General features: G+C 39.7%; 2 protein-coding genes across 6 annotated transcripts in view; one reads left to right on the top strand and one right to left on the bottom strand.

The window, feature by feature from the left end:
- Nucleotides 1-5644: 5644 nt before the first annotated feature.
- LOC307023651 (sodium-dependent neutral amino acid transporter B(0)AT2-like) lies at nucleotides 5645-22264 on the bottom strand. 3 transcript variants are annotated; one of them, XM_079657062.1, is made up of 13 exons: nucleotides 22154-22264; nucleotides 21911-22024; nucleotides 16343-16562; nucleotides 15312-15469; nucleotides 13344-13464; nucleotides 13043-13218; nucleotides 11365-11475; nucleotides 11028-11269; nucleotides 10691-10874; nucleotides 10407-10608; nucleotides 9053-9212; nucleotides 8779-8941; nucleotides 5645-8562 (listed from the first exon to the last, which is right to left on the bottom strand). In XM_079657062.1, exons 3-13 carry the CDS (start codon nucleotides 16560-16562, stop codon nucleotides 8320-8322), a joined length of 1980 nt encoding a protein of 659 aa, XP_079513188.1. In that variant the 5' UTR covers nucleotides 21911-22024; nucleotides 22154-22264; the 3' UTR covers nucleotides 5645-8319. The 3 variants fall into 3 exon arrangements, with proteins under 3 accessions (XP_079513188.1, XP_079513187.1, XP_079513186.1); XM_079657061.1 differs by lacking the exons at nucleotides 21911-22024; nucleotides 22154-22264 and adding an exon at nucleotides 19249-19362; XM_079657060.1 differs by lacking the exons at nucleotides 21911-22024; nucleotides 22154-22264 and adding an exon at nucleotides 17773-17821.
- eps8l1b (EPS8 signaling adaptor L1b) overlaps nucleotides 19939-23955 on the top strand; it is a 12952-nt gene continuing 8935 nt past the window's right edge. For 2 of the 3 annotated variants that reach the window (XM_079657058.1, XM_079657057.1), the window contains exons 1-6: nucleotides 19939-20033; nucleotides 21786-21849; nucleotides 21935-22093; nucleotides 22178-22327; nucleotides 22435-22514; nucleotides 23604-23716. In XM_079657058.1, the coding sequence (XP_079513184.1) occupies nucleotides 21820-21849; nucleotides 21935-22093; nucleotides 22178-22327; nucleotides 22435-22514; nucleotides 23604-23716 (532 nt within the window). In that variant the 5' untranslated portion in view covers nucleotides 19939-20033; nucleotides 21786-21819. Of the gene's footprint in view, nucleotides 20034-21785; nucleotides 21850-21934; nucleotides 22094-22177; nucleotides 22328-22434; nucleotides 22515-22860; nucleotides 23073-23603; nucleotides 23717-23955 lie in introns of those variants that run through there. The other variant, XM_079657059.1, reaches the window with a different exon arrangement.

Raw genomic sequence — 23955 nt, 5'->3', positions numbered from 1 at the left:
CTATAAACACTTTGGTATTTAATTCACATGCATGGAATAATCTCTCTTTGCTCTTTCAATCCCATGTCATCTCACATCGATCACAATACACACTTCCTCCATTTTGATGGCACAGATATGGAAACCTCCAGACGTTGCCGAACCCGACGCATAACCCCACCTGAGCCAGAATATACTCAATCTTTCTGTTCCACGCGGCTCGAGCTGCAGGCTCAGAGGGAACCGGCTGGATCTCCTCTCCAACATATCCCACTGACCCCTGATTCTCCATCTGAGAGAGGGCGGAAGAACAAAGGAAAGACACCGGTCAACATGTGAACCACTGCACTGAGACTGTGGACGATCATACCCTTAGTCAACACAAGACGTTTGGGGAATGCAGCTCATTTTATCTGTGGATTCTGCACAGGTTTACCATAAAAGTCATTCTAATCTGACTCCATTAAGGAATAACACTGTTTATCTAAGGTTTTCCCCCACAGGGATATTCAGAGGAATTCAAATGTAAGAAAAGAGCAAATATAGGCAAGGCAAGGCAAGTTTATTTATATAGCACCTTTCAACACAAGGCAATTCAAAGTGCTTTACAAAAATTGAAAGACATTAAGAAAATGGCATTTAAAATCAGTCATTAAAAATAAAAGGTAATAAAACAATAATAGAGTAAATATGTGTATAGAAGTATTATAAAAGAGGAATATGAATTCAAAATAATAATTCAGAAATAACCATGACAAGTGGTAGTATTGTGCAGACGTGCATAAGTCAGAGGCATGTGTACAAATATAATCTGTGGGGGAAACTCCTGAAGCAATTGGAGTCAGGACTCAAAGAGAGACACGATGGAGGGCTGGAGCTTTGATGGCAAACACCGACGGTTTATTTGGAGCTTCGGCCGGAGAATTCACAAGACATGTCACGGGCCACGGTTTGACCACACGGTTGAGATGCCACAATCAATTCTGAAGAACTCTACCCCAAACCCATGTATTTAGCTAGTTCAGAGAGAATAATCAACATGCTGCATAACAAGATATAATCATAAAACCTCTATCAGCTGACGCCTACAGGCAGGAACAGGGAGACAGAACACTGAGAGCACAGCAGCCCAGGTTACAGGTGCGTGTGCCCAGTCAGGACAGAACTGATAAACTGGGTCAAAGTTATGGCCCTTGGAAAATATTTCCCCAACAGTTCCTCTCTTTTTATCAATTTTGATAACCTAAAAACCTTAGTCTAATAATATTTTGGTCAATACTTAAATCAATGGGAATCTTCAGATTTGAGTGTGGACTTACAAAACTACAATTACATACAGACCCGTTCGGCCCCTTGGTTCACCACTGAACTCCGCGCCCTGAAGGCTTCTGGTCGTCGACTAGAGAGACTCAAAAAAGAGAACTGGCCTCGCCGTCCACCGCAAAGCATACCAGGACCATGTAAAGGCCTACAAAGAAGCCCTCTCCCTGGCTAGGTCTTCGTACTACTCCACCCTCATTGGCACCCAACAATCCCAACCGAGAATGCTGTTCTCAACCATAAACCGGGTTCTCCGCCCCCTTGATCCCCCCCATCCCCCAGGTGCTCTTGATCTCTGCTCGAAGTTTCTGGATTTCTTCCAAGCCAAAGTTGATTCCATCCACCAGCAGCTTCTGGTGCCTGCCCCCCCCCCCCCCTACTTCAACCGCACCCCAGCAACAAGGTATTATTCGTTCACCTAGGTGTTGCCTCTCCACCTTCTCCCCAGTGGATGCTATCCAAATTACCAAGCTGGTTACTAAGGCCAAAACATCGACCTGCTCTCTTGACCCCATGCCCACAGCCTTGTTCAAGGCAGCTCTATCCACCATCTGCCCCATCATTGTTGATATTGTGAACTTGTCCCTGTCTTCTGGCACAGTCCCACCCTGCCTCAAAACTGATTCAGTCTCTCCAATCCTGAAGAAGCCTGGCTTGGACCCGGAGAACCTCAACAACCACCGGCCGATCTCAAACCTCCCATTCGTGAGCAAGATCTTGGAAAGAGCAGTTGCCGCACAACTGCAACACCACATGTCACTGCATGAGCTCTATGAACCCCTCCAGTCTGGCTTCAGACCATATCACAGTACTGAGACTGCCCTCATCAAAATCACAAACGACCTCCTCATCGCATCCGATTCTGGCCTCATCAGCATTCTCGTCCTCCTGGACCTCTCAGCAGCCTTCGATACCATATCCCATACCATCCTCCTCAGCCGCCTGTCTGACTACCTTGGCCTCAGTGACACAGCTCTTGCCTGGTTCGAGTCCTACCTGTCTAACAGGAAACACTTTGTCACCAACAGTGACTTCAGCTCCCCTCCGGCCCCATTCAACCAAGGTGTACCTCAAGGCTCTGTGCTTGGACCCCTCCTATTCAATATCTACATGCTCCCACTTGGTCAAATCATCCACCTGATGACACACAGCTCTATCTCTCAACCAAACTGTCCACTCAGCTCCCCCCTCAATCCCTTGTCAACTGCCTACACAGGACATAAAAAACTGGATGTCATCAAACCTGCTCAAAATCAACAGCAATAAAACAGAGCTCATGATTGTGGCTCCCAAGGCGCAGCTCCAGAAGGTTGGAGACCTGCTTCTCTCCATTGATGGCTGCTCCATCTCCCCGTCCACTGAAGTCCGCAACCTGGGAATCATCCTGGACACCACCCTCTCTTTCCAGGCGCACATCAAATCTGTCACCAAATCCGCCTTCTACCACCTAAAAAACATTGCCAGAATCCGGCCTTCACTCTCTGACTCTGTGGCAGAAACCCTTGTACACGCCTTCATTACATCCCGTCTGGACTATTGCAATGGAGTCCTGTCCGGGGTTCCCAGCAAAACCCTGGATATGCTCCAATATGTCCAGAACTCTGCCGCCAGGCTTCTCACCCACACCAAGCCATGGCACCATATCAACCCCACCCTCATCCACCTACACTGGCTGCCTCACCCCCCAGTACTAATCGGACCTCCTCCATCCCTACGCCCCTTCTTGGAGTCTGCAGTCCTCAGACAAGGGCCTGCTCTCCATTCCCCGCTCTCGCCTCCGAACTGTTGGTGACAGGGCGTTCAGTGTTGCGGTCCCCACCCTCTGGAATGCACTTCCTGCCGAGATCCGTAATGCTGCCTCCCTGGACATCTTCAAATCATCACTAAAAACACACCTGTTCACCCTGGCCTTCGGGCCCTAGCCCTTTTCTGATCCCCCGGCTTCCTTTATATATTTCTTTGGTTTGCCCGTTGAGTGTCTGTTTGTTTTGTTTGTCCACCATGTACAGCGACCTTGGGTCCCTTGAAAGGCGCTATATAAATATCATTTATTATTATTATTATTATTATTATTATTAATAATAACAATCACATTAATAACAACATAATAAGATTGAAACATTCAATGACAATGATTGAGACAGCCAATCATAATAGAAAAATCTTCTCTCGTCAGTGTTTGGATCATCTTTTGTCAAAAGCATAATAATGAACACATAAAATCAGATACATAATAACAAAAACATTTATTTTAAACTAATGTGTTTTAACATTTAACCGTTAGTTAATCTCCTTTATCAAACTATAAAGTCTAAACCAGCTTGCAGCTTAAAGATTTACTTCAAGGCAATCACTAGTCACTAGCATTTAAAATCAGGATCATAAGAGATCCAGCTAAGGTATACAAATTCACACAGGTGATCTAATCAATCTGTAATCTGATAAATTGCAGTGTCTTCAATTTAGGATTATATTTACATTAGCTTCATTACATATTAAATTAAAAGACTATGGCATGATAACATAATTACATTACTTAAACTATCAATAATTATGTCACTTCAAAATCTGAAAGGGAAAAGTTAGGCAAATATTCTAAGACTTTTGTAAAAACCTGGAAACGAAGGATTAAACATTCTTAAAACTTTAATTCATACATTTGTAAATGCTACAACTGATCTGTACCAAATTAACTATCAATTATTCTTATTAGCCATACTTACCTGAACATCTACTTATGGTACTTGGAAAGGGTTCTTCTGTGTTTATCTAATGTTGAATATAGAATATACATTTCTTTAAATTATACTTCTCTAATTTGAGGATCAAATATGCTACATAATAGTTTTATGATTTATTATAAATATTTGTTTAGGGCCAAAACAGAAATTAATCCAGTATTTGAAACATCATTGTAGGTCTGCCTGTGCATGGGTAATACATTAAAGAGTAGTGTTGTTCAGCCTGATTGCTGGACTATTAAGGATATTAACATTATCTGTGGTAATAGTAGAAATACCTTATTATTCAATACTTTATAATCTGAGAATATTTATTTTCTTTAGTGCGAAAGTGTAATCTGATTTGACAAAAATATATGAATCACCACTATTCAACACATGTCTGGTCATTGGAAATATAAAAAAAAATAATCATTAATTGCACATCTGTAAACATCTGGTCATTCAATTCCAGTGGCTTACAGTCAGGGCCTTCGAGGTATTCAGAGAATACCCTGGAACACTCAGATAAAACAAACAAAAAATCGATGTAATTATATACATAAAATGTATATAAAATGAATAAATGAGAATGGTATCTGTGTTGTTGATCTGTAATATTACAGTGTTACGTTGATTTGTTTGTCCTTCTCGGACCATGCACTACGCATTTCAGTGGTTTTGTGTTAGAAAAGAAAGCAACCAATCAGATCTTGTTCTGGGTCTCTGGGTAGAATATCCTTCAACCAAGGTATTCTACACCCTTGATCGAATGCCCTGGCCGTTTCACTGAATGAGAGCGTACCTTTGGACTGACAGTTTGATCAACCAATCATATATTGATTTGTAGCCAATGGGCGTGTTCTTTCTAAGTTTCCCTCGGTTCCAGGGTATTCTAGAAGGCCCGCTAGTTAACTAACGTTTACAGATACACTTAAACACACACTGAAGTCTACACAGTCAGAGAGAGCGGCAGGTCACAGGTCAATAAGAACATCTTCCCTTACCTCGGTCTTGATGAGCTTCACCTTTAACAAACTGATAATGGGGCATTGTGGCAAGAGGGCAACAACATTGTGCAAGGCTGGATTTGGGTGGAAGGATTGCATTATCCTGTTTATTCGTTTTTAATAAATTTCCAGCTTCTCTGAGCTTTCAAATACAAACTGTGACCACCAATTGTTTCCGTAGTGAAGCCCTTTAAGGATAACTTGTGTTTTCAAAAGGTAAATATGTACAAGCCTGAAAAGTAAATAAAGAAAACATTACAATCTGAGGGATCTGCTCACATGTTTGCCTCTCAACGACTGTTTAGCTAAACTTTGGAGCTGTCATACATATTTCTGCCCCTTAAAAAAACTCAACATAAGCTATAATCACCAGCCAGTTGTATATACCACAAAATATTTGGGGAAAGATGTATCAGTAGACAAAAAAACATAGCATACCTAAGAAGGTGGAAAAGCAACTTCTCTGTAGTCTTTAAAAAGCACTGATATGAGTTCATTTGGATTTACAAACCCAGTTTTAAAGAGAAAATAGAAAACCATCTAACAAGTCTGATACCTTGTTGGAGCAATGTTCAAATATGCAGGCTTAAGCAACATTCATAATTCAATATACTGTTGTGATGAAACAAAGTTTTTAATAAAAGCAAAAATATATTACATTTTCTCAGAAGAATCCATTTTATACAGACTAACAGACAAACAATTACAAAGACAGTCAGCCAAAGGAAATTTCTTTAACAACATATATTTGATTCAATACCTTGACCGTTGTCCGGTCAGCCTAATCTAGTCTGAAGGCACATAAATATACAGCATACATTCAATTCATTCTGATAGAAACCCAATACAAATGTAAAACAATCTGCTTTAAACATTCTGAAAAATGGCTTCTAAAAGACAATGATGACCTAGCAAGTCTAAACAATATATATTAAAAGAAAAAAAACATGAATTAGATAACATAGTGCATTTAACTCTGAAGTAAAGGAGGACTGTATCTGGTCAGTGGCTTCATATAACCTTAAACAAACATGCAACTAGTTCCTCCTAAACCAGACCTTAAGAAAACAAATCTATCATGCTAATTTCTAATTTACAAATAAGACACGACAGAAAGTCCCAGACTTGTTCTGACATTTGTTCTTAAGCAGTTTCTACATGATGTACTATACTATATACATATGTACATTACAAATGGGGTTACCTTGATCTTTGCGCCATACTGTGTTTGACAAATCAGTCGATGATTGTTGAAATAAATATGTTTTGATGTGTAGTTACTAGCAGTAACACTCTGTAGGCCTTTTGCAATGATCACAGCTGACTGTGATCATGTTCCATTATTGTTAGATTTCAGGGAATTGAATGCTGATTAGGGCTGCTCAATTAATCGTATTTTAAATCGCAATTACGATTATGGCTTGCAACGATTACGAAAACAACGTAATCGAAATAAAACGATTATTTCTTTATTATTCTATTTATATATTCTTTTTGTATTGGTTTTTCAGTTGAATTATACTTAAAGTTCAGGGTAATCAACTGTTCAAAACATACTGTTCAAAAGAAATGTCTCCAATAAATTGATGTTTTCAAAGTAAACGGATAATCGTTTTTAATAATCGTGATATCAATTATTGACCCAAATAATCGAGATTATGATTTTTGCCATAATCGAGCAGCCCTAATGCTGATATTACAATAAGTTACATTGGGTGTCTTTCCATCGACTGTGTTGAGGCAAATTAATGGTCTACCTAAGGAAAAGGCTCAAATCTCAGGAACAAAACCCGGACACAAAACGGTTGGACCTTCACTTCTTCCATTTTCATCAGACAGTACTTGTCATTTGCCTACAAAGCAAATAGTAACAGATAAACGCTAGAGTCTTTTCTGGGGTAGTGTTTAAAAGCTCGACGGAAAGTTACGCTGTTGTCCCCTGATATCTACTTTCTTTAACTAGATCATTCACATAAAAAGCTTTAATGACACCACGAAATAGGTCTGTGTGTTGTGAGAGTGGTAAAGCAATGGGAAAGGGAAGTGGATGCACTAAGATAAGCTGCTGTTGGCGGTTGTAGCAGAGAGAAAATCAGCCCCAACCAAGATAGCTACACGCATTAGCTGTCCTTCAACATGATTCCTATACATACCAACGCAACAGTTTACAGACAAGCTATTCAAGTGAATCTGTGCAGCAGAGCAAGACATGAAAACATTTTTCAGAAAACAGTTCGGAAATTAATTAACTAGATTTTAGCCATTGATCCCATTCATTTGATAAGTAGCCTTTGAAAAAAAAAAAAAACATGAATAAAGGTCTAGTTAAAGACAACGGCACTGCTGTGTGGTGAAAAGTAAACAAAAAAGGTTGTTCATCGCAATCATTTGTATGAAAAGGAATTACTGAAATACTAATTGCCCTGATGCTGGACCCAAGAGCTGAATTTAATGTCATTATAGCTGGATTGAGCCTTTCTTCATGTAACAGCCTCAGAAACATTTTACAACTATAGCTGCTTGGCTTTGACGAGAATATACAACAGCAACAGGAGCATCATCACTGTGCTGCCATTTACAGGTTTAAATTAAGGCTCAACCTTTTTGTTGTAACTCCACTAACTTACAATCTTAGCTAACACTTTTAGAGAAACATACACAATCACTGTGCCGTATAAGTTCATTATAAAAAGGTTAAAAAACAACCAATACACAAGAGCCTTAAACACACTCTTGAACAGACGTAAAAGTGGTTTGATGATCATCTGTCCTCAAAGAAACGAGGAGTGAAAGTTGTTTGATTTTTTTAAATGAGATGAGTTTCACACAAAAGCGTGTTTAAAAAAGGTGAACAATGTAGGATATTTTAGGTACATTTACAACTTTACCATTGGTAAGTAACTAAGGAATGCATGAACATGGCGTGCTGCCTGTGGCTAATCCTGGATAAAATAGGAGACTTTGTTTACGCAACTCTGTAACAATGAGTCTTTGGAAGTCCGATCTGGTGTTTTTACACATCAATAAGTCATTTGTTTCACATTTTTCATAAAAAAACACTTTAAAATGTCTACTTTTTGGAGCAGTAGCATTTAGTCCTCTTGATACTTTGACTTAATCTAGGTTTTAAAAGTTTGAAATATTAAATTTAGGAACATTTTGTCTCAGTTTGCGATTGCTTTCTGGGCCACCGCTGACCTAAAAGCTGAGATAATGCAACTATCCTTCAAGATTGCCCACTGACAACTCACTGCTTTTCATTTCCCAGTGTGTAACGTCACGTCCAGTGTTCAGGAAGAAGCAGTCCCGTTACTTCGGTCCAGGTCTGACATGTCAGTCATTGGAGTTTCACATTTATCGCTGGTGCTAACGATGCTGTACTGACCGGCCTCTGAATCTCTGGCTCTTTGTCTTGTCCAGTCCATCAGGACAGCGTGAATCAAAGCTATCGGGATGGGCATCACAGCAAATATGATCAGCAAGGCCATGACAGCCAGAGCCCAGTCCGGGTACTCGAGGTACTCCTCAGATCCCTGAAGGAGAGAAAATAGAATCAAAATCGAAATCACGCAAGGTCTGAAACAAGTGGAACTTATCACTACTCAGAGAAATACATAGAGAAATAAACCATTAGTTATATGCTTCAGGTTGGGAATTTATTAAGGAGCGACAATTTGCCTTGTAACGTCTAGAAAGCAGAGACAATTATTTCCAGAACACATTTTTAAAAATGTTCAGTGTTAACATACCTTCTCTTGGTTCCATGCCATATAGGTGGGGCGTTGGATGAACATCTGGATGGTGGTGGCGCCCAGCAGCCCCAGCATAGCGAGCAGGCAGACGTATTTCCACAGGTACTTGTAGATCACATGAGGACGCCAGCCCAGCATCCCCTCAATGTCATCCAGGAACCTTCAGACACACAGAGTGGTACATATTACACATTTGTTACAAACACTGATAAGACTCAGAGACATTTACATCTAAGAAGAGAGTTACGCACAGTCTGAAAATAGACCTCACCTATCAGCTCCATACAGCCAAGACACGCTGAAGGTCTCAAAAACCACAACAATGATGAGTGGCAGAGTGGCAGAGTAATCATCGAACATCATCACAAAGTAGTTTCCACATCGCTGGGTGAAGAGGAGGCCGATTACAAAGCCGATGATGCAGCTGAAAACTAAAAACAACACGGACATGTTAGGGTAAACACAACAACAACAACAAGAACACAAAATGAATTTAAAGTCAATGAAAACATTCAAGGTTTCTTCTACTAATTCTGTTTCCGCTCAGCTTGAAAGTGTGTAATCAGCTGATGGTTGGCAGGAAATCCTGTTTAGACACGGCTCCATGACACGTGACAAGACACTGATCTACTGGCTGTTAGCAGAGATATCCACCAGCAGGGTAATATAACAAAAAAGTACTTAGTAAAATAGCACTTAATGGAGAACACACAATAACCACTGACTGTTGTTTGGAGCTGTGTGCAAATCTTGAATCTGAGTTCATAAAATCCCAGTTGTTTGAAAGCTTCTCGACTCAAGGATTAGCAATAAAAACAAATTCATGCATTCTTGCACCCTTAAAAAGGCAGCAGTCGCTCAGTCAGCAGGGACTTGACTAGGGTTGCTGGTTCACGTCGACGGACCAAGTATGGAGAGAGGACCACGTCTTTGTCAGGTGCAAGTTTACCTCCCTGGCGCTGCCCTTGTGCAAGACAGATGTACACCTGGCCAGCTGTATAATAGCTGCTCAGTGCTTAAAGTCGAGGATGGGTGAAATGCAGAGACTTATATTTCAGTGTGAGCTGTGATGTGTAAATGTGTGTGACTTGTCCATTCTCTAAAAGAAGAAACAAGGGTTGAGGTAGGGCTGCTCGATTATGGCAAAAATCATAATCACGATTATTTTTGGTCAATAATTGATATCACGATTATTAAATACGATTATTCATTGACTTTGAAAACACCCATTTATTGAACTTTAAAACAAATAATAATTTGAGCAGTATCTTTTTAACTGCTGATTACCCTGAACGAATAATTCAACTGAAAAACCAATACACAAATAAATTATACGTTTATATTTACATTTAAATAAATAATATCAAAATAATAAATACCAATAAACAAGGTCAACAAATATTTTGGAGCGCACCTCCACAAGCTACTAAACATATATAAATATGATAAATACAAATAAATGAGATCAAATATGTTGCAGTGCACTGTCACAACCTAGCAAAGCAAAATAATAGTTTTTTTCGATGATGTTGTTTTTGTAATTGTGGCAGGCCAAAATCGTAATTGCGATTCAAATACAATTAATTGCACATCCCTAGGTTGAGGTAAATTAAAAAGGTGTTTACTTGTGAGTTTAGTCTTGTTGTTGGCCAGAGTTTTGAAGCGGTCAGTGAGTGGGGCGAGGATTCCCTCCATGGTGCCAAACATGGTGCTGAGCCCTAAGTTGAGCAGCATGAGGAAAAAGAGCGCTGACCAGAAGGGGCTGCCAGGCAGGAGAGAGATGGCCTCTGTGAAGGCGATGAAAGCCAGGCCTGTTCCCTCCACACCCTGAACACAAACAAGAGTGCCACGTTCAGCACACAGAACAAAAATGCTAATTTATTTTAGCCCAAAAACTCCTAATATGTACCTGCTGCATCTCTTTTTCCATGTCACAGTCTGTTAAGTTGCCTGGGAACTGATTTCCATGCAGTTTGAACCAGGCCCTGTAGTCCTCTAGAGCCACAGCACTGGGATCAGAATAGTTGAAGCTTGGCATCAAGTTTATCTCCACAGGACCATTATGAAACTGCTCCGATAACTCCTTAATATTACTAAGGAAAGGAAAGAAAACATACAGTTTGTACAACAAGACATGGCAAGGCACACAAAACCTTCAAAGAATCGATGAATCAAACAAACTGTGGAACCTGTCTTGAGTTTTTATAAAAGTATTTCATGAGTGTTTTTCTTTAGACACGACATACCTGACCACACATTCCATGGCCTTGTTTTTGGCGCGGAAGCCGAGCACAGCAAACACCACCAGAGTGGCCAGCACAGAGGTGAGGAAGTTGATCGTGGAGACAGTGAAGGCATCACGATGGCAGTTGTTGTTCTTGGGATTATAGGAGGAGTAAGCGATGATCGACCCGAAGCCGAGACCCAAAGCAAAGAACACCTGAGTGGCTGCCTGTCGCCACACCTGCACGTCGGCCCAGATCTCCAGCTAGAAGTATAGAGGGGGAACAAAGGGTGCGTTAGAGAAATATTTATATCAGCCTCTCTTATCCGTAATCAACCAGGCCTTTTGTCTGCAGATACCTTTGGGTAGAACATGAAGCCGATTCCATCTAAAGCCCCGTCCAGCATGAGGCCTCGAACCAGGAAGCAGAACAGCACCACGTAGGGGAAGATGGAGGAGAAATACATCACCTAGAAGATAGAAGGAAAGATTACATTATCAGGATTAAGGAATCCAGATAGCCAACAGTGGACATTCGTTTTTTGGTTATGTCTTTGCGCAATGGCACGAGGTTTCTAAGTGTGTCAATGCCTTCTGTAAGCCTGACATTCCAGGGATTCCTTCACCCGGAATAACCCCAAAACCAAATCCCCCACACATGCAAGAAAACTGAAAACAATGTAGCACCGGAAACTATTTGTGACATCACGTCAGTCTTTCTCATAAAGAGCTTCTCTTCACATTTTGTTTAATGAAACGCTCAGCTGATTCCAAAGTTAACACTGTTATGGTAATCAATTAACCATATTGGCAAGGTATGTTTCTAAATCAATATTGTCTTAAATAATCAATGCAATTAAAACAATAATCACACCAACTATTCAAGTCTGTCCGGCAAATATAATAGAAATAAAACATTTTTTAAAATACATATATATAATAACTAATACGATTTGAAAATAACTCGTCATGGGACAAGAGGAGGAAAGCGGGAGAAGAAGAGGACTGGAGGTCAAAAGCAAGAGTGAAATCTGACTCTTACATGCAAGTCATACAAATACTTTAAAACAGATGATGTTTGAAGTAAATCATCTTAAAGTGCACCTATCATACTATTTTTAGGCAATAGCATAGGTCTCAGATATATAAAAATATATAAAAAACATGTCTATGAAGTGTTTTGCTCCAAATACCAAACAGATCATTCATTCTAGCCATGCCTCATGTCCCTCTATTTCACTTCCTGTTTCAAAAGTGCTGATTTGGGGTATAAAGCTTTAAAAAGAAAAATGGATAAATAACAAAAACAAATGAAGGGGGCGGAGCTCATGCGGGATCCGGCAGCTACTGTCTAAACTAAATACTGCCGTGATGAAACGCCATATCATGGATTATCAAGGATTATCTCTGAAACAGTATGGAGCTCAAAGGCTTTCTCTCTTGCCGGTTATACCACAAGGTGAGTTCCTTTTTACTTCCTGCTTCTTCACACACATGCTCTCCAGTACAGGTTAGCTCTGAGTGTTAGCGATGCTAATGTAAACACCGACCATATTACGTCCAAAACAGTCGGGCATTGTTTCTGATACCAACGTTTCTGATAGCGCCGTTTGTCCACATTTCAGATATGACGTCATATCGGACGCAAATCTGGATCAGCTCCGTTGTTCCCCCGTTTTTAGAGATTTGGGTACGGAGGCAAAGAGAAGAGGGTTTTATTTTCTGACTCTGCGTGAGTTCCCTGACACACCGGGGACACATGTTTATCTATAAAAGACATCAAAAAGTGCATTTTGCATGATAGGTCCCCTTTAACACAAGAGCCAAAAAAAATGTCTTCATGTTCGAATAGTATATGGACTGCTTTTATATAGCGCTTTTCCAGTCTTTAAGGACCCCTCAACGCGTTGTTACATATACAATAAAAAAATTCACACTCAATCATACACCGACTTCAGGGGCTGAGATTCATTAATCTAGCTCCAGCCCCACGGAGAATACAAAACATTGTGAAGTCAGGAGTCACAACAGGGTTACCTTGACAGAGGTCTTGATGCCCTTGAACATTCCCAGGCACACGAGGGTCCAGGCGGCCAGCAGACAACCCACGATGTACGGGTTGAAAGAGCCCGTCTCATCGATGGAGTCGGTGATATCCAGAGCTTTACGGTACCAGAAGTACGATGTGGGGGAGCTCTTTTTACATTCTGGTACTGGTGTCAAGACAAGGGCAATACAAATAAATCATTAAGCTTTCACGTGACACCATGCCTATACATTAATGATTGAATTACTCCTCATGTGTTATAAGTTTTGAACCGTAATGCGGTGTGTTTACCTGTCACATTCCCCTCTACTGGACAGTGTTCCCAAGGCAGAGACGACTGGAAGGAGTTCCCGAGGTAGAACAGGCTCCATGCAAGGATCACATTGTAGTAGAGAGCCACGAAGAAACACACCTTGGGACATGTGAGCACAAGATCATCAGGTTATGAGAAGATTATACGATGATTTGGAACACACCTGAAGACATATTTAAAAAGGGGTAACTGTGCAAATACCAATAACCAAATGTAAAAAGAAGGTGAGAAAAACGACATTAATGGTTGTGGTTTTAGCCAAACAGTAATACACATAGGCCTGTCGCGATAATCGATAAATTGACTTATCGTACGATAAATAAAAATGGACTCGATAACTTTTCTGAGCTCGATAAATTGCCGTTTACATAAAGATGTGACCAGCATTTTAGCCTGGAGCGCTGTGGCTGCCAGGCGCGCTGTGAGGGGCGGGGCTGACACACAGCCAGGCCTGGACACTCCGCGTGCACGTGCAGCAGCGTAGCAGCCAAATTAATAATATAGCGACAAGCGGGAGACAACGTGTGACTTACTCGCGGGGAATTTAAAGTGAAATGGAATTGGACAAACAAAACCTAACTACACATCTCGATTCTCCGGTGTGGCAGTATTTTGGATGCAAACCAAATCAACGAGGCGAACCTACGGACTTGAATGAGCCGGGCGGTGTGTCGCATTGGTTTAAAAAAGGTAGCGACAAAAGCAGGCAATACCACGCATTTTAAACCACCTAAAACAAAACCACCCCATTCCGTTTTCCCAGCTGGGAGCAAACACGGCAGCTGGAGATGGAGAGCCCCCGCCCGACAATGCAAACATGTTGGTGTTCCTTGCTCGGAAACTTAGAAAAACAGATTTGGATATGACCTGTTGAGGCATCTGGGTCTTTGACAGTGGACTGTACACTTGACTGTTGTTTTAAGGAGGTTTTTTTTGCTTGTGAGATAATGTGTGCTCATATTTATTTATTTATATATATATATATATATATATATATATGAGAGAGCTCTGCTTTCCAGCCTGACTCTATTTAATTTATTGTTTTGGTTGTGTGATTTAATTAAATTATTATAATTTAATTAATTTGTTTTATTTATTATATATAATTTATATATTTTAATATTATTTCACATTTCATTTGCAATGTTGAATGTTCAATAAAAAGTTATGTTAGAAAGGATGTACTTGAATTATTATTATATATTATCATTATGTCTAAAATGGTCTTAAAACGGTGCCGACAATATTACCGTTTATCGCAATAATTTCCAGAAAAATTTATCGTCCAACACAATTAATTATCATGACAGGCCTAAATACACACATTGATGATTACTCAAAGAAAGGAGCAGCATGCTTCCTTGCAGCTACTTCTCCTTCTTTATTTGGATAGATACACCAATACTTCCTTGCCTTTTAGATATAGCACTACGCTACTATTAGAAATGACTGACTAGAAATGCACAAAACCCGGAATACATTCAACATTTTACACAACAATGACAATGGTAAAAGTAGAATTATTTTATATAGTGGAATATAAAGCATTAGAATGTATCACTCCTTCTTTATGTTTTTTGCCATATAAGGTTACCTTGCGAGGCAGCTGGATATGCTGGATCGGGGAAATCTAGAACAGCTAGAGCAGTAAAAATGGTATCGCAAAATCCCTACTGTGGGACATATTTTTACCATTGCACGATATATTTTGTATATATTGATTGTTGTGCTTTTATTTATGTTTTAGTGTGTGCATATGTATAAAACAGTCTGTTGATTGTGTATATATCTAGGATATACATAGTTTTATATATATGTGTGTATGTTTGTATTCAGGATTGTGGGAAACGGTATTTCGATCTCTCTGTCTGTACACACAAACTGAAAGATTGGCAATAAAGTATCGCCATATTGTCCCACCCCATTTAACAGTGTCAGTTTCTCACCACACAGCTGGAGTATCCGATCCCTGCCAGCCGGGGGGAGATGAACTTCCACACCCCGATGCTGCCCTGTCGGATGGCCTGCCCGGCCGCCAGCTCCAGGAAGAACAGGGGGATCCCCATGATGAGCATGAGCAGCACATAGAGGAGGAGGAAAGACCCTGAGGACAAGGGGGGGGGGGGGGGGGGCAACACTGGGTTAAGACAAGGCAAGGCAAGTTTATTTATATAGCACTTTTCAACACAAGGCAATTCAAAGTGGTTTACAAAAAATGAAAGACATTAAGAAAATGGCATTTAAAATCAGTCATTAAAAAGAGAAGTTAATAAAATGAACATTAAAAGAAAAAATACATTGATAAAAGTTACAGTGCAGTCTAAGATATGAATAGTTCAATTAAAAGCAGCGACAAAAAGAAAAGTCTTCAGAATAAGCATCACATTTAGTTAAACAGCAATTATGTAAAAGAGAAGCAAACTTTTATGCTAAACTGTGAGATTTACACACTATTCTGATTACTGCTCCATGCAACACATTATTCTTTGAGAAGTAAATAAGAGACATGTAGGGAGAGTTGTGAACGAATGTTAACCACACAACCAATCAGTGCCATTTCATTTCTGGAAAGGGAGCATCTCATAACCTGATATAAACTGCCGATGATCATAGCTGATCTCGCCTAAACTTCCTGTCTAACCTGTCACCTTCAACCACCAAAAACAACACCAACAGAAGCCACCAAAGATTAACGTTTAAACTAAAACAAGAAAGTATTAAATTGTCTAGGACTGTATCCTAGTGTTCAATGAAGATTCTACACTGGTTCCCCTGAAACGGATATAATCCAGATGTCGTAATAGAAAATGAAATACACTCCCGTACACTCTTTTTTAATCACATGTTCACCCTGGGAATGTGACCCTGACTGACCCTTTAAATCCACGACTCACAACACTTGAGTTTGGTCGCATGGGGCCCACAGGAAACAATCCTGTTGCGTCATTTGAAACGGAGGACAATAATAAAGACTCACCTCCTCCATTTTGATGGCACAGATATGGAAACCTCCAGACGTTGCCGAGCCCAACGCTGAACCCCACTTGAGCCAGAAAGTACTCGACCTTGCTGTTCCACCCTGCTCGCGCTGCAGGCTCAGACGGGACCTCCTGCATCTCGTCTCCAGCGAACCCAGTTGTCCCCGAGTCTGGGGCTCCTGTGTGGTCATCGTCTGTGGGCAGGGGCTGCTTCTCCATCTGAGAGGGGACAGAAGAAAAAATAACTGGTCAAAATGTGAACCACTGCGCTGAGACTGTGGCTGATCTTCCTCGACAGTCAACCTTAGATTTATGGGGATTTTTCTGCAGCTAAGGAGTTTTTTTAAGGATAATCCAGACATCTGTGGCCTTTACTTGTGGTGTACTACAAATAGTACTTTTCTGACTCCAGCAAGCAATGATATCAATATTTGGTCTATTGCCAACTATATTTCTCCAATACAAGGCATTTGGGGTAAAATGGCACATACATGAACACAGTAGGAGAAATGTAAAAGTAAAAACAAGTGCAATAATATATAATAAATATTGTAACATAAAAATGCATTATATTATCATACTTTTCATTAATAAATACTTGTAAATTCATTTAAATGTTGTAGTTTGAAGTCAGTTTTGTATATTTTGTAAAACACTTTGTTTTGAAGTAGTAGAGTATTGTACTCGAGTAAATCTACTTAGTTACTTCCCACCTCTGAGTATGGTTTTCCAGTAAATGTACTTAGTTACATTTCACCACTGATATTTTGTCCACCATATATATATATATATATATATATATATATATATCAATATATCAATATATATATATCAATATATCAATATATATATATCAATAGGACCTTAATGCAAGGTTCATTCAGGTAAAGTAACGTTACATCCCCGACCATGTGTCTTTGTCTGGACTCACGCAGAGAAAACACACACAAGTCAAAACAAAAACAAGTGAGACCCTTTTAGGGAAAACATTTAGAACAGGGTAAAAATGATCATATTGAAAGTATATCTATGTTATTGAGGGAATCCTGATACAAGACCATGTGCATGCATACATTAAAATTGACACTGTCTTTGAAAATATACAATAAAACAAATGTAAACCGCACACACACTTCTGACAGACACACTGAGCTGTCACCAGCAAATATCGTTAAAGAGGAGGTGGAATAAAAACCCGAGTTGCCAGAAAACAGAGATTATAAGCGATACAATGTTACTCTTCTGTTGTATTAAAGGAGGAAATGAGCCCATGTGGCTGGTCTGATCTGTCACTGTGTTCGCTGCGAGTTATCCTTCGTTTCCATTTGTCAAATGCAATGCAAAATATCAGACATTTGTATTCTATGTTTGACTGAGACGAAAGATAGATAAAAACACGTTTGAGCGCTAAATGTGCAAATTCTCTTACCGCGCCCGCGTGTCCTCAGCTTCTTTTCACGGTTGTGGTTACAACCGTGGCGTGGGGTTGTTCTGCGCATGACCAAATATTACTAAAGGCTGCGTTCATGGACTGCAGGAAGTATGTATACCGTAGTTAGCGCGGACACAAGTAACCTGGGGCATTTATTTGATATCAAGGACGACAATTCCCAGGCTTTTTTTATGAAATCATAAATCTAATAATAAAGTAGCTAAGACATACATTGTTGCATCTTAAATATTTATATATATTTATTATAATTTCTTTTTGGTATTGTACTCAATAATGTGGGTTCTTCACCGCTGACATTGTGCGGTTGAACCCCTGGCAATTGGCATGTTTGATTGTTTTGTCTGTATTTGTCCCAAGATGCATGACATGTGCAATTTGCTCAAGAAATAATCAAACAAACCAAATATGTTGCGATAAATAGTTGTATTACTCCATTATCTATTAATGTGTTGAATTTCTATCAGTTTTTATAGCCCAATGTTTAATTGCTTGTTTGTTCAATTAACCATCCAAATTCTCAATTCACAAGATTTTAAATAATAACTCAAATAATCGTATTTAATAAACTGGAACCAGTTTACTTGACCATTACTTGAGATATTCATCAATTATCTAATTTGTTGAAACATTTTCAACCAAGATGATAGATGATGAATCAATATCGCTTCAATATAATATTAATTCGCAGTAGAAAAAAAAGTTAAGTTCAAGTCATTTATGTAGATATAGCTTTCCTAAGTACTTGGTTATTTTCAATTACATTTCAGTGGTTCCCAGTTACAAGAGGTTCCCTGAACGCAGCATCAGCCCAAACACTGATCCTTTAAAGTTATTTTCCAACATGTGTGACTGTATGCATCCAGTTTAGGGTTAAACGTGTTTAACATTCAGTTTAATAGCAGAAATGGGACCCCACACTTCCTATATGGTTTCGTAAAGTCTTTAATTGACATGACATCAATTTAAATAGTAAGGTTTTCAGTATAAAGTCGAATCATTTGATCTCCTTTGATCCACGTTTTATCAGTTGTCAAACATAACACCTGGCAAATGATTATTTTAGATTCAGCCTACTGTCAGATATATCCATTCATTAAAAATAAAAGTACATCCAGGCTGATGCAATAGCTCCTTTGGTTGAGAGGGGAGTTCTGCTCCAAAGGTGGAACGTGGAAGTAATAGCTTTTATTACACGTGTTTGCAACATTCAGTACTTATTTTCCATCAAAGGTTTCTATAAAAAAGGATTCATCACAGTCACACTGACCTGACACACACACACACACGCGCGCGCGCGCGCGCGCTGCATGCCACGTAGACTACGCTTGTTCGGGATGCACATTAAACACACTCTATTCGAGAGTGTGTTATACCACTACCAACTTGTTTCAGTACAATATCATCTCTGCATTTTGGAAAAACGACATGTATTTATGAAAAGGTGGTACATACCGAGTGGTTTTAAATAATAGAGATCCTTGAAAAGTTTTCCAAAATGTCCCAAAGTCAAGTGGTAACCTCGCTGGCTTCCACCTGACTCCGCCTTTCCTCCTCTGTTGGCGGATACCATGGACACTTGTCCTGTTATGAAATATGACACCCCACATTTCCAACATGTATACATCATGCCTCCACCACACTCCCCACACTAAGGCATGTGTTTAAAGTGGTTTAGTTTATTTCTAAGGTGATTTTAAAGTTGGTACTAGCAGTAACTTGCTGAAATATTTTTGCAAACAAAAGGCAACTTTACAATGACTCTTTATCTGAAGTAAGGACGTTTTATTTCTTCATATTAAGGTTTAAATGTGCTTTACAACCTTTTTCTCACCGCTGGAATCATATTCTGCTGAGTGAATAATGAATGTTGGTTAATTTTTTGTTCTTAAAAGTGGTATAAATGAACCAACATTTTTTTTAAATCCCACATTTCAAGAGAAAATACAGAGGAAATGACCTCAGTTTTGACATTTCAACCTAAGTACTTGCACAATTATCACAAAAAGATTGAGATTTGCTCACTTTTTAATGTAGGTGTACAGGAGAGTGAGTCAATATTTTTATCTCTAAGGTGGGGTGGTACACATGGGCGGGACGCTGACACACCTCTTCTCTGTAAAAGCTTTCAATACCAAAGAGAGGAGCGTGAGTTACACTGAGACTCAGGACAGGTTTTACTCTCAGTATAAACACACTTACAGGCTGCTAACATCAGAGGAAGAAGAGTATCAACCTTGGTAAGTTCATCTAACATCCATTTTCACTATCTGTAAGTATTAGGAACTCTTAAAATGTAAGACTACTTTGATAATAGTGTACAATAACAATACATTAGAAACTGCAATGAAAGGCATTGTGAAACTGGTGCCTCTAGTTATGAATTATGATGAGTAGTAACTGTTCAAGATACTTGAATTAATGCTAATTTGATATTTGTTTGGTTCATTTATTAGAATATTAATCAACTTTGGTGGAGTTACTGAAATCAATAACGGGACATGTCCCTTTTACAACACATGTTTCACTGTTTTGTAAAATGACGAGTGAAACCTGATATGTTTCCACCCAGAATGTGTTTAATATGTTCTATGGGGTGTACATACAGGAGATTATAACAGTACTGTGTGGCTGATATTGTGTTTTTTGGTGTTTGGGTTGATTTCTTTTATTTACAGTGGAATTAACTCAGCCAAAGTCTTAAAATGTGTTTTCACTTAGGACAAATGTAGACGGATTATAATTGTGGTTAGACTTTATTTTGAAATCCCACAAAAGGCCTGTTATATAAAACCCAAACCACACCACTTTGGTTTTGGCTGTATGCACAGATGAAATGGAAAATATCTTTGGTCGAGTATTTATTTTTTCAATGAAACCGGTCTTAAGTGATACTGGACGTCTGCTCTCTTGATACCAGTGGTTCCAGCCGGCTATTAATGGCGAGGTTGAATAGCGAGGATCATTGTACTGTTGTCAGACTGGTTGGGCAGCTCATAATCCAACGTTTCTGAAGCGAGGCTGACTCAAACAGAGGAAGGCACATATTGTAAGAGGATGTTGCTTTTGAAGGTACTGGTTAAGACGTGTTAGTTTAGAGACAAATAGCTGAGATTAAACAGCTTTAAGAGAAACTACAGCCTAGAGTAAATATTTTAACTGTTATATATGAAACTTCCCGAGGTGGTTACTTACAGTCAAATAACTTTGTTTTTTTATTTTGAGTTTTCTTTTTGTTTAAACATGCCAATGAGGCATTTTTCTTATGAAATATGTGCTGATTCTCATGCATTGCCGGAACAGATACTGAACCTTGGATGAAGCCAGGCTCAAGTTCATTCTTGTCTCATTTTGTTAACACATTAGAGTGAATGGATTTCTTTCAGAGGGATTCTTTGGGTGTCTTTGTAATGACTCCATAAATAATAAAATAGTTAAAGACATGACTTTGGTTCCAGGAATGAAATGTTCCTTAAATCAGGCTGTGAATGATTTATGAACAACCTCCTATGTCAAAAGCCTCAGAATGTAGATAGGAATGGCGGGGAAGGATTTGGTTATTGAAGTTCTACAGAAAAAAACATTGAGAAAACGGCATTTAAAGATACGTTTCAATACATGTTGTGGAACACTGGTGTTTGAAGTGGAATATCACCATTAAACTTTCCCAGTGGATCACATACCTTAAAACTATATTATTTTTGCAATACATGTTTTCTAAAATGTTATGTTCAGATAAGAAGATTAAGCATTATCTGATGCTAACCTTTGGTGATTTGAGGAGAAATCTACAGACAGAAATAGACAAAATTATTCAAATAAACTCCTTAAATGTGAGTTCTGGGTGTCTTAATCTAAATGTTGTGGAAGCAACATAGCCAACATTCTCAAAATTAACCATTGCATTATATGTTATGTCAGTGGAAGTACAAAGGTCACTGTATCTCAACCTAACATGTTATCTAATCCCTTGTCTCTTTCCCCATTCGTAGAAAGCTCGTATAGCTTTCTCAAACCAGGCAAAGGATGACAAACATCTCACGATATCTTGTCAACGTAAGTCTAATTGTCTCATAATAACATTAATAGAGATGCCTTCCTCTTCAAGTTTCCTCACCCTCCTTTATCTTCCTGTTTGCAGCACCTGCTGACATTCTCTCTCAAAGATGGTGAGGTGATCAATGTGGAGGAGGCCCAGGCCCGGCTCTCCTTCCTGGCTCAGAGCAAAAAGCTGTGGAGTCAACAGATGTTCCTGGATGTTGGAGTTAAGGCCGTTCAACTCCGAGACATACAGAACCAGGTGGGAACAGATGCATGATGGTCAAGAAAGATGGTGTGAAAAGCGTGCATGCATACTGACCTTTGGCTTCATGTTTTTTTGAAGGATGAGCTGGAGAACTACCCTTTCGCATCCATCTTCCGCTGCGACGCCGTACACACAGAGAAACACTTCCCGTCCCTCCTCCAGCTGGTCTGCCAGAGTGCAGATCAGAAGAAGCCCGACATCCTCTTCTTCAACTGCGAGGATGTGAAGGTGAGTAATGACGCCTGAGCTTCCTCCAATCTGTGCGTCACTTTTTTATTTGTCTGTACAGTTCAAGTTTCACGAGTGACGGCACTTCCTAATTCTCTCTCTTACAGGCACAACAAATCTGTGACGACATCGCACGCGCAGTTTCTGCTCCTTCCACCGGCAGGAGTAAGAAACCTGATGCTCTCAGGTACAGTGAATGTCATGGTCAAAAACGTAAAAATGAAGACTTTAAAACTAGAAACCATTCATTTTATATCAGTTCTTGTTAAAATACAAGCTTAAAAGCGTCTAATTTCCATGTCTCATTGTGTTTTTAATTTAAGAAAGTGTGTCTATGAGTGTTTGTTTGCATTCACATTGTATAGGAGGAGGTTCAAAAGACAGACACTGACAATACATGACCACTCAGACCGATCTCCCCATTAAACTGTTTGTGGTTCTCCTGTTTTTCTGCTGCTATTATATAACATTTCCCACTGATTCAAAGCATCCACCTGTCCGTGAATGAGTGGGAGAGAGAGGACGGGGTAAACAGCTGAGCGAGAGAATAACCTGCTTTACCGGTTTTTGGCGTAACTTAGGAAGGTGTGACAAAGAAAACAAGTCCAATGTGACAGAAAGCACAGAGAGCAGAGGAGGGAGAATGGCGGCAGCGCTGTGCAGTCTGTGGCTGTAACCTGAACGGATTACCTGATTTTTAAACCGCTATTTGTATTTAAGGACGTTTAAAGGACATCATAATGTGGTAAGACCAATTGGTTTCTGTTTTAGATGCTGATTCTTAAGTAAGTTTGATTCAACACTCTTACAGGTCTTTATAAAGTTTGATTCAACACTCGCAGGTGTTTGTATAGAAGGCAAACATGCAAAAAGTGTGTCCACCTTTCCATTTAAACTGGTTTATTGCTTGCTTATTTGTTTGAGAGTTTAGATAGAAGCACAGTGAAGTCATGAGAAAGCTCAGTCATGAGAAAGCTCAGTCAGAGTGTTTACAGTACGTTCAGAGTGGAATAGGGGCTGCGGGGTTGAATTTCACACGCATCTCGTTTTATCTGTTGATAGAGGAGAGTGTAATCTGGCTCACTAGACAAATATGTCATCCTGTTGTAGCGTTAGTCTCCATTCAAAATCAGGATGAGCCTGTCTGCGATCCAAAATGTGTGTGACTACTTTATGGGTGTTTCCCTTTTATCGTGTGGAGTAAAAAAGCGCCCATCAAAACGACGGCTGTCAACATTACCTGAACTGTTGTTAAAGCTCTCCTCTCGCCCTCTAGGCTTCCTCAGAGTGGGGGGGGTATGATCGACCCGTATGAAATCCCAAGCCACCCCATCCCACATGCTCCAAACGCCCCTCCAGCCAACCCTCCACCTTACCCTGGACCCAGAGGTAAGCGAAACAAAAAATGTTCACATGAATGCTTGTGTTTGATTGTAGAAGTATTTGGAGGGATTTGATAAGATGAGAAGGGAAAGAGAGAAGCGAGAGGTATTTAGGAGCACAGAGATTGCTTTGTGTGTTTGTGTGTGTCTAAGGGGGAGGTGGGTTTCAAGGGTAAAGGGGGAAGGGATTCCTAATGCAGGAGAAACCAAAGCTGAGTGGAGAAATGGATGAACTGAATCCTATCT

This window comes from Notothenia rossii (genome assembly GCF_949606895.1).
Source record: "Notothenia rossii genome assembly, chromosome: 11".
Taxonomy (NCBI): domain Eukaryota; kingdom Metazoa; phylum Chordata; class Actinopteri; order Perciformes; family Nototheniidae; genus Notothenia; species Notothenia rossii.
Note: the sequence above shows the minus strand (reverse complement) of the source record. Positions and strands in the feature narration are given on the sequence as shown.